The following is a 12,822-nucleotide window of genomic DNA, read 5'->3' as shown; positions in this document are numbered from 1 at the left end:
CCGTGCCCTCGGCTCCCCGGGGCGGGCGGGCCACAGAAGGCTTAGGAGGATCGTTGTTAACCGGGGCTCGGATCGGGTTTCCGCAGCGCGGCGCCGATGACAGCTGAGCGCTGGCGGGCCGAGAGCCGCCCGACGCCAGCCGCGGCGCGGACCCGGCGGCGCCGTGCTCCGGGGCCCCGCTCCGGGCCGGGGCCGGGGCCGAGGCCGGGGCCCTGCTTCGGGGCCGAGGCGGCTCCACCCCGGCGGGCGGCGAGCGAGGCGCCAGGGGGCGCCCGAGCACGGCCGGCGGCGGGCGGCCCGCGGAGCTGGACAGCGGGCGGCCGCCCCGCCCGGCTCGGCACGGCCCGGCCCGGCCCGCGAGGCCTCGGCGCCCCGCAGCCCCGGCACGGGCCCGGCCCCGGTCGGCGCTCGCTACCTGCAGGGGCGGCCGGGAGCAGCCCCCGCCGCCGGGCTCGGGCCCTGTGGGCTGCCCCGAGCAGCCCCGCGAGGCCGGGTGAGACGCAGCTCGGCCGCCCTCCGCGCCTCGCCAACGGCCGGGGCCGGGCGTTCCGTTACGGGCGGCCGGGTCCGCCCGCCTTGCCCTGATGCTGAGCTCCCCCAGTGTTTGTTGCGAACTAGGAGCGGCCCCGAGTGGTTTAGGAGAGGCAGAGGGCAACGCCATCCGCCAGCTCTTATCTGAGGGCCGCACGGCGGGGCTGAGGGCTGCAGATGATCTCTGTCTGCGCTTCTGCCCTAGACGAGAGGCTGAACTCTTCCCTATCCCGCTGTTACGACTGGCTCTTGGAGGGCTTGCTGCCAAAAGCCTCTGCTGCGGAAGCCAGGGAAGACAGGCACGTGCTGCCCGTGAGCCTGTAAAACCTTCCAGGCTCTGGCAAATGTTCTGGACGCACGTAGCCCCAAGGAAGCCACCAACCGATCAGTTTTGAGAACAAGACCCCAAGGCTGTGGCAATAAAAAGGCAATGGAAAGACATGGGACAGGTTAGGAGCTAGCCTTGATCGATTCTGCCTTCGGGCCACTAATCCTCCCTAATCTCCTATTTGGTTGGTGGCATGTCACAACTCTCCCATCTAATCGTTAGGTCTGCACTAACCCTCCTGGGTCACTGAAAGCTCTTAGTAGCTTGGCTCGCAGTGGGTCAAGCTCTTTGCTTTCCCTTGCGGTTAAGAGCACAAGTCTGATGAAGCCGACAGCGTGCGCGAGGAGCGCAGCCCTGCGACCCAACGGCGCAGCCGGACGCAGCCCATGGGTCCTCTGCAGAGAGCGGAGCACTCACCCCTCAGCCCGATTCCCTACTAAAAGTGACCGAGAGCACCAGCCCCCCCCATAGCCCCTCTCCCAGACCCCTTGCTCACTTCCTCCACCTCCTTCCCCCACCAAGCCACCCACGCACCTCACCTCTCCTCGTTGAGGCCACACATGCGAATCCGCTCTGTGCTGGTCCAGTTGTGCACCCCGCTATAGAGAGGTGCTGTAGAGATCATGACAACTGCTCGTCACCGACCAGGGCCTGCTGGGGCTCGAGGGGCCACTCTGCCTACAGAGAGCAAAAAAAAAGAAAAAGCGTAGAACAGAGAATTGGTAACTCTTGCCAGGACAACCACTCAACCACGCTTATCCCAGTTTCATCACCAGGCAGGGTGGGTGTAACGTCCGAGACGCTTCATGGCTGGAAGGCGGCTACAAGAAATAAGCAGTGCCTCAGGACAGGATCCACAGTCCGCTCATCCTCTTATCAAAGATCTTTATTGCCAAAAAGCCTCAGGCTACCTCACGAGTTTCACACAGGTGAAACCTCACGCACATGCATATCCTTTGCAAGATTCCCCCGGTTTTCCTCCCACAGGACAGAGAGCCTCGAGACAGACCTTCGCCCAAGATGATGGCCTGTTCAAACACGGACATCCCCAAGGCTTCGTATTACTTTGATAAACCAGCATGGGCCAGGTTCAACGCGGAAAAACTCAAACGAGGAAGCGGCTGAGGAACCCGAGAGGGGGGGCAGAGGCTTGCCAGCAGTGCCATCAGACGTGCCGTTAAGCGAATACCTCCACACCCCAGCACAACAGCACCTTCTGTTGGGAAGGTGCTGGTATTCAGTGGAGGTACGGGTGGAAAACACGAGGAAACACAGAGACTTGTGAGCATCCGCGATGCACCGTCGGCTGGGTGGAGCTTTTGAGGGAGAATATCACAGCCAATCGTGCAGCGCTGGGTGTTCAAGCATTAAGGCAGCTTTGCTGCTGAAGTCGTATCAGGGAAAAGGCAAGGAAGGAGGAGAGGATCTACAGCACTAAGCAGGTCGAACCGAGCAGGACTGACTGCAAGCGTCAGAGATGCCGCCAAAGGGGTTCCCGATTCACATTAACAGTAAACACGCGAAGGGAAAGCAGGCAAAGAGGCAGAGGGGCGTTCTTGGTGCAGCGGGTGAGAGTGGGAAGAGGCTAAAAGGGACACGTGATCCCAAATCTCTGTCAGTTGTCTTTTCCCTGACAAAATCCTGGCGACACAAGCTGTGAACAGGACAAGAAGTGGCTTGCACGATCCCTTTATGCTGAAACTAGCTGCAGAGGGACCTTCAGGCCGAACTGACTGCGCCCTCTGAACGCAGCTGCTGCCAGGTGTCCTCGCCTAAGCCCAAGTATGCCAGTAGGGATCCTCCAAAAATGGAAAAGAAAGGCCAGGCGCACAGGAGAAACGGGGGCAAGGCAGTTTGCTGGCTAAAAAAGAAGCGACAGACACATCTGCACATACGAGTCTACGAGTGAACAAAACGGTGGAAATCGGGAGCCACAAGAAGAGGGGGAAATCTAGTAAGAGCCACGCTGTAAGAAGGAAGAAATACTATATAATGGAAGGGGGAGCTGGGCCAATTCTAAGCCAGAGAGCAGGGTCATACCCAAAGAGAATGAGAGGTGGCTTGGAGCAGGAAGGGGAGGAGTCTTTCGATGCTTGGAGAGAAATGCAACATAAAGGAAATAGGGGAACAAACAATCTGCGGGGATTTCACCATCTTAGGCTAAACTGAAAGAAGGGGAGGAGAAAGTTTCTGCCCCTGAGCACAGCGACAGGACAGATGTTTCGGGAGAAATCAAAAGGGACCTTCTGTGCGAGTGGGGAAGGGGACGCGCAGGGCTGTGCGGCGCAGGACAGAAGTTTGGAGGCAAGCTGAAGCATCAAAACAAGCACGGCACAGGCATGGCCCGAGAATAGGTCTGGCGAGGGAAGCGGTAACAAGGCGGTGCAGGGGGCTGGGAGAAATGACACGGCTTGAGTACTCGAGTAAGAACCGGCCAACAGAGGAGGCGGGATGGCCACTAGAAGAGAGCCAGGGGGGCACAGCAACAGAGATAGACGCTGTTTCACGAATTCTTGGTCTCTACCCTCTACGGATGATGTGGGACACGTGCCAAAGACAGACATTCCACAGGGAATGAAAAGGGAACAGAAAAAAAAAAAAAAGATGAAAAAACAAGATTTCGAGTATGAGAAGGAATAAAACACGGGGAAAACAACAGGCACATTCTCAAACACAAACTGGAAGGAACGGCAAAAGAAGAGCATCCTTCAGAGCACCGACTAGGAAGTTTGTTTGAGAAACGCAGGGAAGAGCAGGCTCCCTGTGCAACGCCAAGCCAGAAAGAGCAGCTGCAGGGTGCCTGGATCGAAGGAGACTTTTAGTTGAGTCAACACAAGCAAACCCTCTTCTACACTGGTTCAGCTTGAAACGACTTTAAACGGATGTAATTAAACCAGTAGGAACCCCTTGGAGAACACAACTAGGGCATGGTTTCTCATACGTGTCTTCGAGTAGCAGAAACCACCGAAGCCCTTCTCTCCCTTCACCCCTTCAACCATGCCACTGAAACCATGGGGTGCCCCGGTAAACTTGACCAGGTTGCTGATCTGTGTTTAAAAACAGAGATATATTTTTTTTCCCCCGGGCTGGCTGGGTTTAAACCCATACTAGCTCCTAGATCAGGTTCACCAAGAGGGAGAGGGGGTGCAGCCTGGCACAGAATCTGTTTAATCCAGAACCTCTGCCAAAAGAAGGGTATATGAAACCACAGTCTTATTTTGATTTAGCTAAATAGGTGCCCAGCCAATTCTAATTAACTCCAAAGAAAATGAGTTTAGAATGAAATAAGACCATCAACATCACATTTTGCATGGAGAGAGGCTCATCGTGTGATATTAAAGTTCGTTCACCTCTCAAAGCAAAACGTGCTCTAAGAATTGCCAGCAAGAAAGGTGCTGAACACGTTTGTCTTCGACAGCAAGCACTCAGAGAGATTTTCAATGAAACGAACACTAATGAATTAACTTCATTAAAAGCATTGTAATTTTTTTTTTTTTGTTCATTACGACAAAACCCCTTGTTGCTCTGCAAATGGACAGGACACTACTATGCAAACCAGTCTCTGCCAGGCTCCAGAAATAGCAAAGCATTAGATGTCTTTTTTGTAGTAAAACCGTGCTTTTGCTCAAGTTAACTGCACACGAAGTCCCCTTGAATTAAGTCAGGACTTAACCCAAGGCTGGAATACAGCCATACAGTCTATGGAAACAAATTTCCTGAGATGAAGTTCTTTGGGAACAGATCCTTTCTCGTAATTACCTATAGAGAAATCCTCCTCGCCCTAACATCCCAGCAGCGCCGAGGCAACGCTAGTTGTCAAGGATGGCAGGACAGGCTGCTTTTAACTTTACCCATCAGCTCCCCAGCAGCCGCAGAGAATTAAGCCCATGTCATCTCCATGCTGGGCACTGTTAAAAATCACGCCTGCTCCTCACCCTCAGGGATCCTAATGTGAGTTGCCAGGCTTCCTAACTACGTTTTTGACTGCGATGCTGCCCCTCGCGCTTGCATCTCCCACCCTGGCATTAACGCGGCAGAGGTGTGTGAGTAGTCGCGAAGGAAAACGGATTTGCAAACGGGAAGCCGCCCCTCTGCAAATAACTGCGATTCCTCAGCCAGCCCAGCTCCCTGATGGGACGCGGTGCTCAGCCTCTCCAGCGCTCGCGCTGGCAGACACCTAGGCCAACTTCCCCAGGCTGCCATGAGCCACAGGTAACAAGGGCTTTGTTTTCTTCCCGACAAACTCCACGCTGAGTTAGTTTGCTGCTGTCAGCGTGCACCCTAACGGGTGTCACATCTACGCTGTCAGCTGGTGCAGCCCTGCTTTCCGTACTTCTGGGACCAAGCCAGCCAGAGCCGTGATTCTGAACACACTCTGCCCCGGTGCCTTGGGTGGACCCAGGCAGGTACAGAGCGGCGTTTTTTCCCCATTCTTCGCAGGGACGGCTTGCGCCATCCGCTTTTTCACGCTGCGAACGCATTCAGCTTTAGGACCGTGCTGTCTTTACTCCCCCAACAGGCTTTTTATATATTTTACCGCTCTATACATTTCCAAGTATTGAAATGGCTCGGATTTTAAGATGCTTACCTTTCCTCTCCTCCACCCTAGCACTAGCAGCTGATCTACCTGCCGACCCGTCACTGCTGTCTCCACTGTGCCCTGCCTAGGCCAGGTAGGAGCTGACAGGCACCAAAACAGCAGCGGCCAGCCTCCTCAAACCTCCCAGCTGACGGCACAAAGCTTCCCTCTGCTCGGGCTCTGGGCAGGTATGACAGTGCTGTGCAGCGCCCTCAAGCAACGCGGCGATGCGCAGCGTGGGACTACAGGTGACAGCAAGCTCCCCCAGAGCGAACGGCAGCTCCGCCTGCCCACGCCGCTCTCACAGCACCGCGAAGCAAACCTCGCAAGGCCAAGGGCAAGCTCTGGAGATCCCACTTTGGGTCACTCTGAGCAGACAAAGAGATGCACCCAGCTGGGGGCCGAGCTCTTGACGGGCACGGCACAACGCTGCCCGTCGGCTCTGCTTCCCTGCGGCATAACTGGGACAGCGGCTCAGAGAAAGGGAAGGGAAGGGAGACCTTCCCGTCTGAGCGTACTGAAAAAGTCCGGCGCATCCCTCGGCAGCAGGAGATCGGGAGGACGCAGTCGCTGGGATTTCCAAGGTGCTGTACAGCGCGGCTGGCCAGGGGGCACTGTGGGAGGCCGGCAGGGATGCACTTTGACCCTGGAAACACACCCACGGGAGACACCTTTGTAACACTCCTTCCCAGAGAGGAGCAAAACCCAGAATGCCACTTTTTCCCCTGCAACGAAATTGTAAAATGATGTCAGCTGCAGGAAAGCCGAGCGGGACTTGCCGTTGGGCATTCGCCGCCTGCAACCCGCTTACTTCGACGTGAGCAAAACCAGCGGAATCAGGAGGAGCGTGCCCCTGCTGCCCCTCGGTGGGGCACAGATGGGTCAGGAGGAAATGATCTGCATCAACAGGGACAGTCTCATTTGCTCACGATAGTTTGCTCACTTTGGCAATCTTCGTTGCCATTAGTAACACAGGCAAGAAAATATATTTGTTGTTTTTTTTTTTATGTGCGATTGTCAGGCGTCCATTTGAGGGACACAAGTCCAGAGCAAGTGCCAGCCGGGGCGCTGCCTGAAATGCAGCGGCAGAGATTCAGCCCCAAACGGTGTTTCAGAAAACCCCTTTAAAGAGAACTGCATACAAAAAATAAATAAGTAAATCATGATGGTCCTCTCCCAGGACCCACACAGGGTATCATATGCAGCAAAATTAAAAAAAAAAAAAAAAGACAGTGCTTTATTGTGCATTTCTCACGGAGAGGTCAGAAATTGTGGCCAAACTGGCAAGCAGCAATTATTAGGAGAACAAAACCCAGCAGGGACAGGTCTGTCTGTCTCCGCTTTGCTGGAAGCAGGCGTGAGGCGCTGGGTCCGGCCCCGGCCCCGGCAGCAGCCCTGCGCTGGGTCTGGTCTCCCCCGGGGCCGCACAGCCCCGGACCGCTGCGGTGCTGAGCCAGGCTTTGCCTGCACGCATTTGCTTAAGCTGATTTAAAGACACAGTAACACCGTAAGCAATTATAAATACTCAGCGTGATGAATTGGGGGGGAAAAAAAATAGAAAGAAAAAGAAAATCCATCCCTGTGTAAAATAAAAAAAAAGTTTGGCGCACATCGAGTGCTCTGTTAATGGCACGTCCCGGCTGCTGGACAACTTCTGTCACCAGAGCCTGACTCGCTCGAGGCACTTGGGCTGTCCCAGAGAAGCCCATCCTAGTGGATTTTAAAGGGATGGGGGGAAAAATAAATACCACTACACGCGGCTATCCGTAAAACGTTTTTGAGACCGCACCTGGAAAGGCCCACGGCGTAGAAGACGCCGCAGCCGGAGCGCAGCCTCCCACCCGCAGCACCAGAGCCCAGAGGTGCCCGTGGCGGTTTCCTCCCGAAGGCCAAACCACGCCAGGGCCCGGAAACCTTCCCAGAAAGGAGCCTTTGGGGGCAGGCGGACAAGCGGGCAGCACGCTGCCGGTAGTGCCGCGCAGGCACCGGGAGCGGCCGAGCTGCAGCGAAGCGCGGTGCAGGGCAGGCTGCGGGGTGCGGGAGCCCTCGCCTCGCTCGCGTCCCCCCCAGCTCGGGCAGCACCCAGCGGGAACAATGGTTCCCGAGAGCGGATGCCGAGGGAGAGGAGCGACTCGCCCCGTCCCGCGCTCGGAGCCCGGCAGACCTCCCGGCGACGCTTTCCCGAACGGGTTTCGCCCGCGGTCAGACGAGGACACGGGATCGGCTCGCCGACCGACCTGCCGGGTACCGACACGCCGCCGGAGGAGTTGGGCTTTTCCTCTCCGGCGAGGCCGGCGGCAGGAAGCGCCTCCTCCCGGTGCCGGTGCCGGTGCCGCCGCTGCGGGCCCGCTCACCTTGGGCACGGGGAGCGGGGCGGGGGCCCGGCCCCTCCCGCCCCGCGATGCGCTCGGCCGGCCGCGGAGCCGCGGCGGCAGCGCCGAGCCCGCCCCGGAGCTGCGGGGCCCCAGCGGCGGCCTCAGCCCCGCCACGGCCGGGCGGGGACGGAGTCCGGGGCTCGGACCCCCCCCGCCCCCGTCCCCGTCCCCGCGGCCGCCGCAGCCCCGCGGTGAGGCCGGGCCCCGGCAGCCGCGGCGAGGGGCGGGCGGCGGGGGAGCCGGGGGCGGGGGGGGGGGGGGGGCTCCACCCGGGCACCCCGCGGCCCCGCCGCGGCCCAGGCCCCGCCGCCCTCGGGCCCGTCCCCGGTTCAACAGTTGGCCCCGGGGCCGCTCGCCGCGGCCCCGGGCAGGGCCGTGGGGCGCCGCAGCGGGGCAGCCCCGAATATGGAGCCGGCGGCCGCCGCGCTGCCCCCGGGGAGGGCTCTTCCGCCAGCGCGGCCGGGCCGGGACGGGGACTCGCCGCCAGGCGCCGGCGGCCCCCGGTAGCGGCGGCGGGGACGGCCGCGGGGCCACGCCGCGAAACTCCGCGAGCGCCCGGCGCCGCCGTCCCGCCGCCGCCGCCGCCGCCCCGGGTGCGCTGCGCCCCGCCGCGCCCCGCCCCGCCCCGCCCGGCCCCGCCGCCGTCCGCCGCGCCCCGGGACCCCCCGCGCCGCCCCGGTAGCGGCAGGTGCCGCCGGTCCCGGTGCCGGTGCCGGCGCCGCCGCGCGAGGCTGGGCAGCGGCACGCGGCGCCGTCGCGGGGCAGGGAGCGGAGCGCAGAGCGCGGCGGCCCCGGCGCTGTCACCGCCCGCGGCCCCCGCCCGCCGCCGCCGTCCCGCCGCAGGACGCCGCCGCCCCCCCACCCCCCCCCCACCCCGCCGCCGCCGCCGCCCGCTCCGAGGTGTCCCGGGACCGGTTTCCATGGAGACCCCGGCCGGCGGGGCGCGGGGTCGGGACGCCCGCCCCGTCCGCCTCGCGCCCCCCCCTCCCCGGCACCCCCCCGCCGGTCCCCGCCGCCCCCGGTCCCGGCGGTGGGTGCGGGGCGAACGGGCCCGGGGTGCCCGGGCGGAGCGGGGCCGGGCGTCCGGAGCGGGGCGGCGGGGGGGCGGGCACGCACCTGTTTCCCGAGCCGGGCTGGGCGGCGGGGGCGGCGGGCCGAGGCGGGCCCCGTGCCCGAGGCGGCGGGTCGGACCCCGGCGCGGCGAGCGGCGGTTCGGCGGCGGCGGAGACACTGGCAGCGGCAGCCGGAGTGTGAGGGCGAGAGCGAGCCGCCGCCGCGGGAGCTGACGGGAGCCGTAGTCCGCCCGCCGCGCCCGGCCGCCCGCCGCGCCGCCCCGCGGACTACAACTCCCGGCGTGCCCCGCGGCCAGCCCTGCCCGCGCGGGGGGGGGGGGCGCTGTGCGGAGCCAGCCGAGTCCGGAGAGGGAACGGGCGGCGGGGAGGGGAGGGGGGGGGGGAAGGCAGGGGGAGGGAGGGGGCTCCGCGCCCGGCACAGCCCGGGGGAGGGGGCGCGGGGAGGGGAGGGGACGGCGGGGCAGGGGAGGGGAGGGGAGGCCGCTCCCCGGGCGGGGAGGGGCCGCGCTGCTCCGCTCCGCGCCCCACGGGCGGACGGCAGCGGCGGCGCGGCGCGGGGGGAGCCCCGCGCACACGCACACGGGCACACACACACGCACCGCGCACACACACGGCCGGGGCACCGCCACCCGCACCCGGGGCGGGAGCCGCGCTCCGCACCCGGAGGGGGAGGGCGGCGAGGAGGCGGCGGCGGCGGCGGCGGCGGGGGGCGGGCGCTCCACGCCCGGAGCGGGCTGCGCTGGACGGGCAGCGCCGAGCCTCCGCCGGCACCGAGCGCGGCGCCCCCGCCGCCACTCCCGGGCCGACGGCAGCGCGGCCCCGCGGGGCACCGGCCGACGGGGGTCCCCCCCGGCACGGCGCTCGGAGCCCCCCCCCCACCCCCCCCACCCCACCCCGAGTCCCCGTCTCGGTCCCGCTGCCGGTCCCGGTGCCGGTGCCCGCCCCAGGCCGTGCCGTGCAGCGGGGCCGTCCCCGCGCCACGCGGGGCACCGGGCGCCGCGGCGGGGCCGCGAGTTTCTCCCCGGGCCCGGGCAGTGCCCGCCGCGCCCCCCCGCCCCCGGCCCCCGGCCTGCTCCGGCCTCGCCGCGGCGCCGGGCCCGCCCCGCAGCGCCCCGGCTGACAGCCTGCCCCGGCCCGGGGCCGCCCCCCCGGTCCTCCCCCCCCCCCCCTCCACCACCCGCCCGGGCCGCGGCCTCCGAGCGGCCCCGACCCGGGCCCCAGCAGCCGCGGCCCCGCAGCGCCCGGCCCCACGCGTGGCAGCCCCGGCGCCGCCGCCTCCTTTGTGCGGCCGCTGCCGAGGCCGGCTGCGGGCTGCAGCCCCCTCCTCGTTCCGGGAAGGGCACGGAAAGCGAAGGCGCCCAGCGCCCGAAGCACCGGCGGCGGGACGGGAGGGCGGCACGGGGCTCCCCCGCCGCTCCCGGTGCCTCTGCCCTCACCGCCGCCTTCCCCCCCCCCCGCTCCTCTCCTACCTTTCGCCTCCAGCCCGGTGCGAAACGCGGGCGGGAGAGGACGGTGAGAGGCAGGTTTGGGAGGCCGGAGCGTCCGGGAGCCCGCTGCTGCAACAGCCGCACCGCCGAGTTTACCCGGAGCAGCCTTATTTGCATCGCGGCGCAATTAAAAACACACGGTTTGAATAATAGCCCCGTCCTGCAGCTGGCCTCGCAGGGGATGCGCGGCGCCTGCCAGGGGGGCTCTGCGCCCCACGGTCACGTCCCCGAGCAGAGCCCTGCTCCTGCCCGGTTTAGTTCGAACCGCGTTAACGTCGTAACGTCTCCGAGACGGGATGATTTACACCCGGGGGCTCCAAAAGGTGTCGCTGAAAAATCCTGCAGCTTTTACGCTGGTACTCCAGGAAAACAGGAAATTCTGGGGAACAAGGAGCGTCCCCCACCAGGTGAGACCCGAGGTCTCCCCACAACCCCCACGGGCAGCACCTACGGCTCCTCGGCTCCCCCTGACCCCACCGGCGAGACCCCCTGCACCGCAAGCCTCCTCCCGGAGCCCACCCGGTGCTGGTGGCTGCGGGTTTTCTGCTCCTGGCACCGCGCCGTGCCCAGCCGCACGCCCCACGGGACACGGGGCCCGTTGCTGGGCTTGTCCTGCCTTGGGCATCCCTGCCCCAGGGCCTGGCCCCGAGACGGAGCCGTGGCCGAGCAAGTGGCCCCGAGGCCGGGGAGGGCTTTGGCCTGAGGGAGCTGGTTGCCGCGGGGTCTGGTGGCCTCTCTCTGGGTTTCCTGGGGCTTTTCCTGCAGCTTCAAAGCGAGCCTGCGTGCCGCTCCGTCCTCACCGGGCAGCCGGCTCGGCGAGGTTTTATTGGTGTAGCAACAGCAATAAAAGGTGTCAGCTCTCACTACAGACTTCATCTGCCCGCTTTTCCGCGGGCCATCCTGACTACAACCGCAAACACTTGTGCAGCGTGTTTGAAGGTGCAGCTAAAATATGAGAACTTCTCCCGCTGGACCAGCGGCCGCCTGCCCCCCTCCTCGCACCTCGGGGACGGAGGAGCGGGGCAGGAGGCTGCCGTCCCTCCCCGCAGGCTCAGAGGTCTGCATTTTGGCCCCAGCCACAGCAGTGGTTATTTGGCGCTGGGGAGAGGGGTTCGCGGCTGGGGGCTTTGGGTTGCTTTGCCTCGGACCTCGCGTGGGTGCCGCAGGGAGTGCAGACACAGCCCCTTCCTCACCATGCACCCCACCAGGCTCGCTCTTGGGAAAAGTGAGGCATCAGCTATGGTGAGAGGCAAGGCAGGCTGGGCTGTTGCAGGAGGTGTGCAGTCCGTACGCTGCCCGCGCTGCCCTCCTTCGCTCGGCCGCCAGCAGCCCCCTGGCCCAGGAGAAGTCTTTAGCTGGGAGGACACCACGGAGCGGTGAGGATTTGGGACGACGGGCACAGGGAAGGGAGGAGATCCGAGCCTGACCCTGCTCCTCAGCAGCTCCGGGGCTGCCACGCTGGAGCCTTGGGTCCTTTATTTTCTGTCCTTCAGCTCCGCAATCCCCAGGTCTGGCTTCAAGAGGCGCTGAGCGCTCCTAATTGTAGTCGCAGACAAAGAGAGCCGGCCTTTGAAGGCGGCACATGCTGCGTCTGACAGCACGTGCCTGCAGACGCTGACAGCGCTGACAGCAGCCCTGGGGACGCGGGAGCTGCAGGCCGGGGTGGCCGCCAGCGCCCGGCTGCAGGACGTGGCCCCAGGCCGAGGGGGGCAGCTCCCCAGCCCCAGCTCAGCACCCCTGAGGATGGGGGGCGATCGCAGCCCCACTCGGTGAGCTCTGCGTCAGCTGCCTTTGGAAGGAAGCTGTGCTCGTAGCGCCGGCTGTGGCGTGGATCCTGTGCAGCAGCACACGGCGGGGACCTTCGCTCACCCCGTTCCTTGCGTTAAAGCCGTCGTCCGCGGCGGACCCTCAGCCCCACGGGAGGTGTTAGTGCTGCAGCTCTGTTGTGGCTGGTCCCAGGCTCACAGCAAGGTGCGCTGGTGTCACACAGCTGTCCCGGGGCTCTCATCCCCCATCCCTGCTAGCAGCGTGCCCCAGAGCAGCTCTGTGGGTGGGGAAACCTGTGAGGTGCAGGTGGCAGCGGGGGCACGCTCGTCAGGGGGGCACGGGGACTTTCCCCCTATCCCCACAGGTGCCTGGGGACAGGTGGGTACCCGTCACCTCGGGAAGACCCAGAAAGTGCCCCTACAGCATGACCCGAGTGACGAGGTCCCCCCTACCCCGAGCAGGGCTGACAAGGCTGGTGGGAGACGGTGTCCCACCTCCCCCCCGCCAAGGGAGGGGAAGCGCTTCGCCACCCCAACCGGGAACAGCCCCGCTGCGGGTGCGAGGGTCCCAGCTACAGCATCCCGGCGGCAATCTCTGGCTCAGGTTGTGCCGTGCTGGATACGGCATCTCCATGGAAACCCTCCCGCTCAGGCTGTGCGGGCTCGGGAGATGCCATCTCCAC

General features: G+C 64.3%; 1 protein-coding gene across 2 annotated transcripts in view; it reads right to left on the bottom strand.

Annotated features, from left to right (window-relative positions):
- BCORL1 (BCL6 corepressor like 1) overlaps window positions 1-10,463 on the bottom strand; it is a 34,449-nt gene extending 23,986 nt beyond the window's left edge. Inside the window, exons 1-2 of one of the 2 annotated variants that reach the window (XM_048078144.2) lie at window positions 10,356-10,463; window positions 1,399-1,537 (exon numbers count right to left, since the gene is read on the bottom strand). In XM_048078144.2, the coding sequence (XP_047934101.2) occupies window positions 1,399-1,484 (86 nt within the window). In that variant the 5' untranslated portion in view covers window positions 1,485-1,537; window positions 10,356-10,463. Of the gene's footprint in view, window positions 1-1,398; window positions 1,538-8,929; window positions 9,087-10,355 lie in introns of those variants that run through there. The other variant, XM_067005094.1, reaches the window with a different exon arrangement.
- Window positions 10,464-12,822: the final 2,359 nt, after the last annotated feature.

This window comes from Anser cygnoides, chromosome 13, assembly GCF_040182565.1.
Source record: "Anser cygnoides isolate HZ-2024a breed goose chromosome 13, Taihu_goose_T2T_genome, whole genome shotgun sequence".
Lineage (NCBI taxonomy): Eukaryota > Metazoa > Chordata > Aves > Anseriformes > Anatidae > Anser > Anser cygnoides.
The sequence above is the reverse complement of the archived record's forward strand: the minus strand, read 5'-3'. Positions and strand labels throughout refer to the sequence as shown.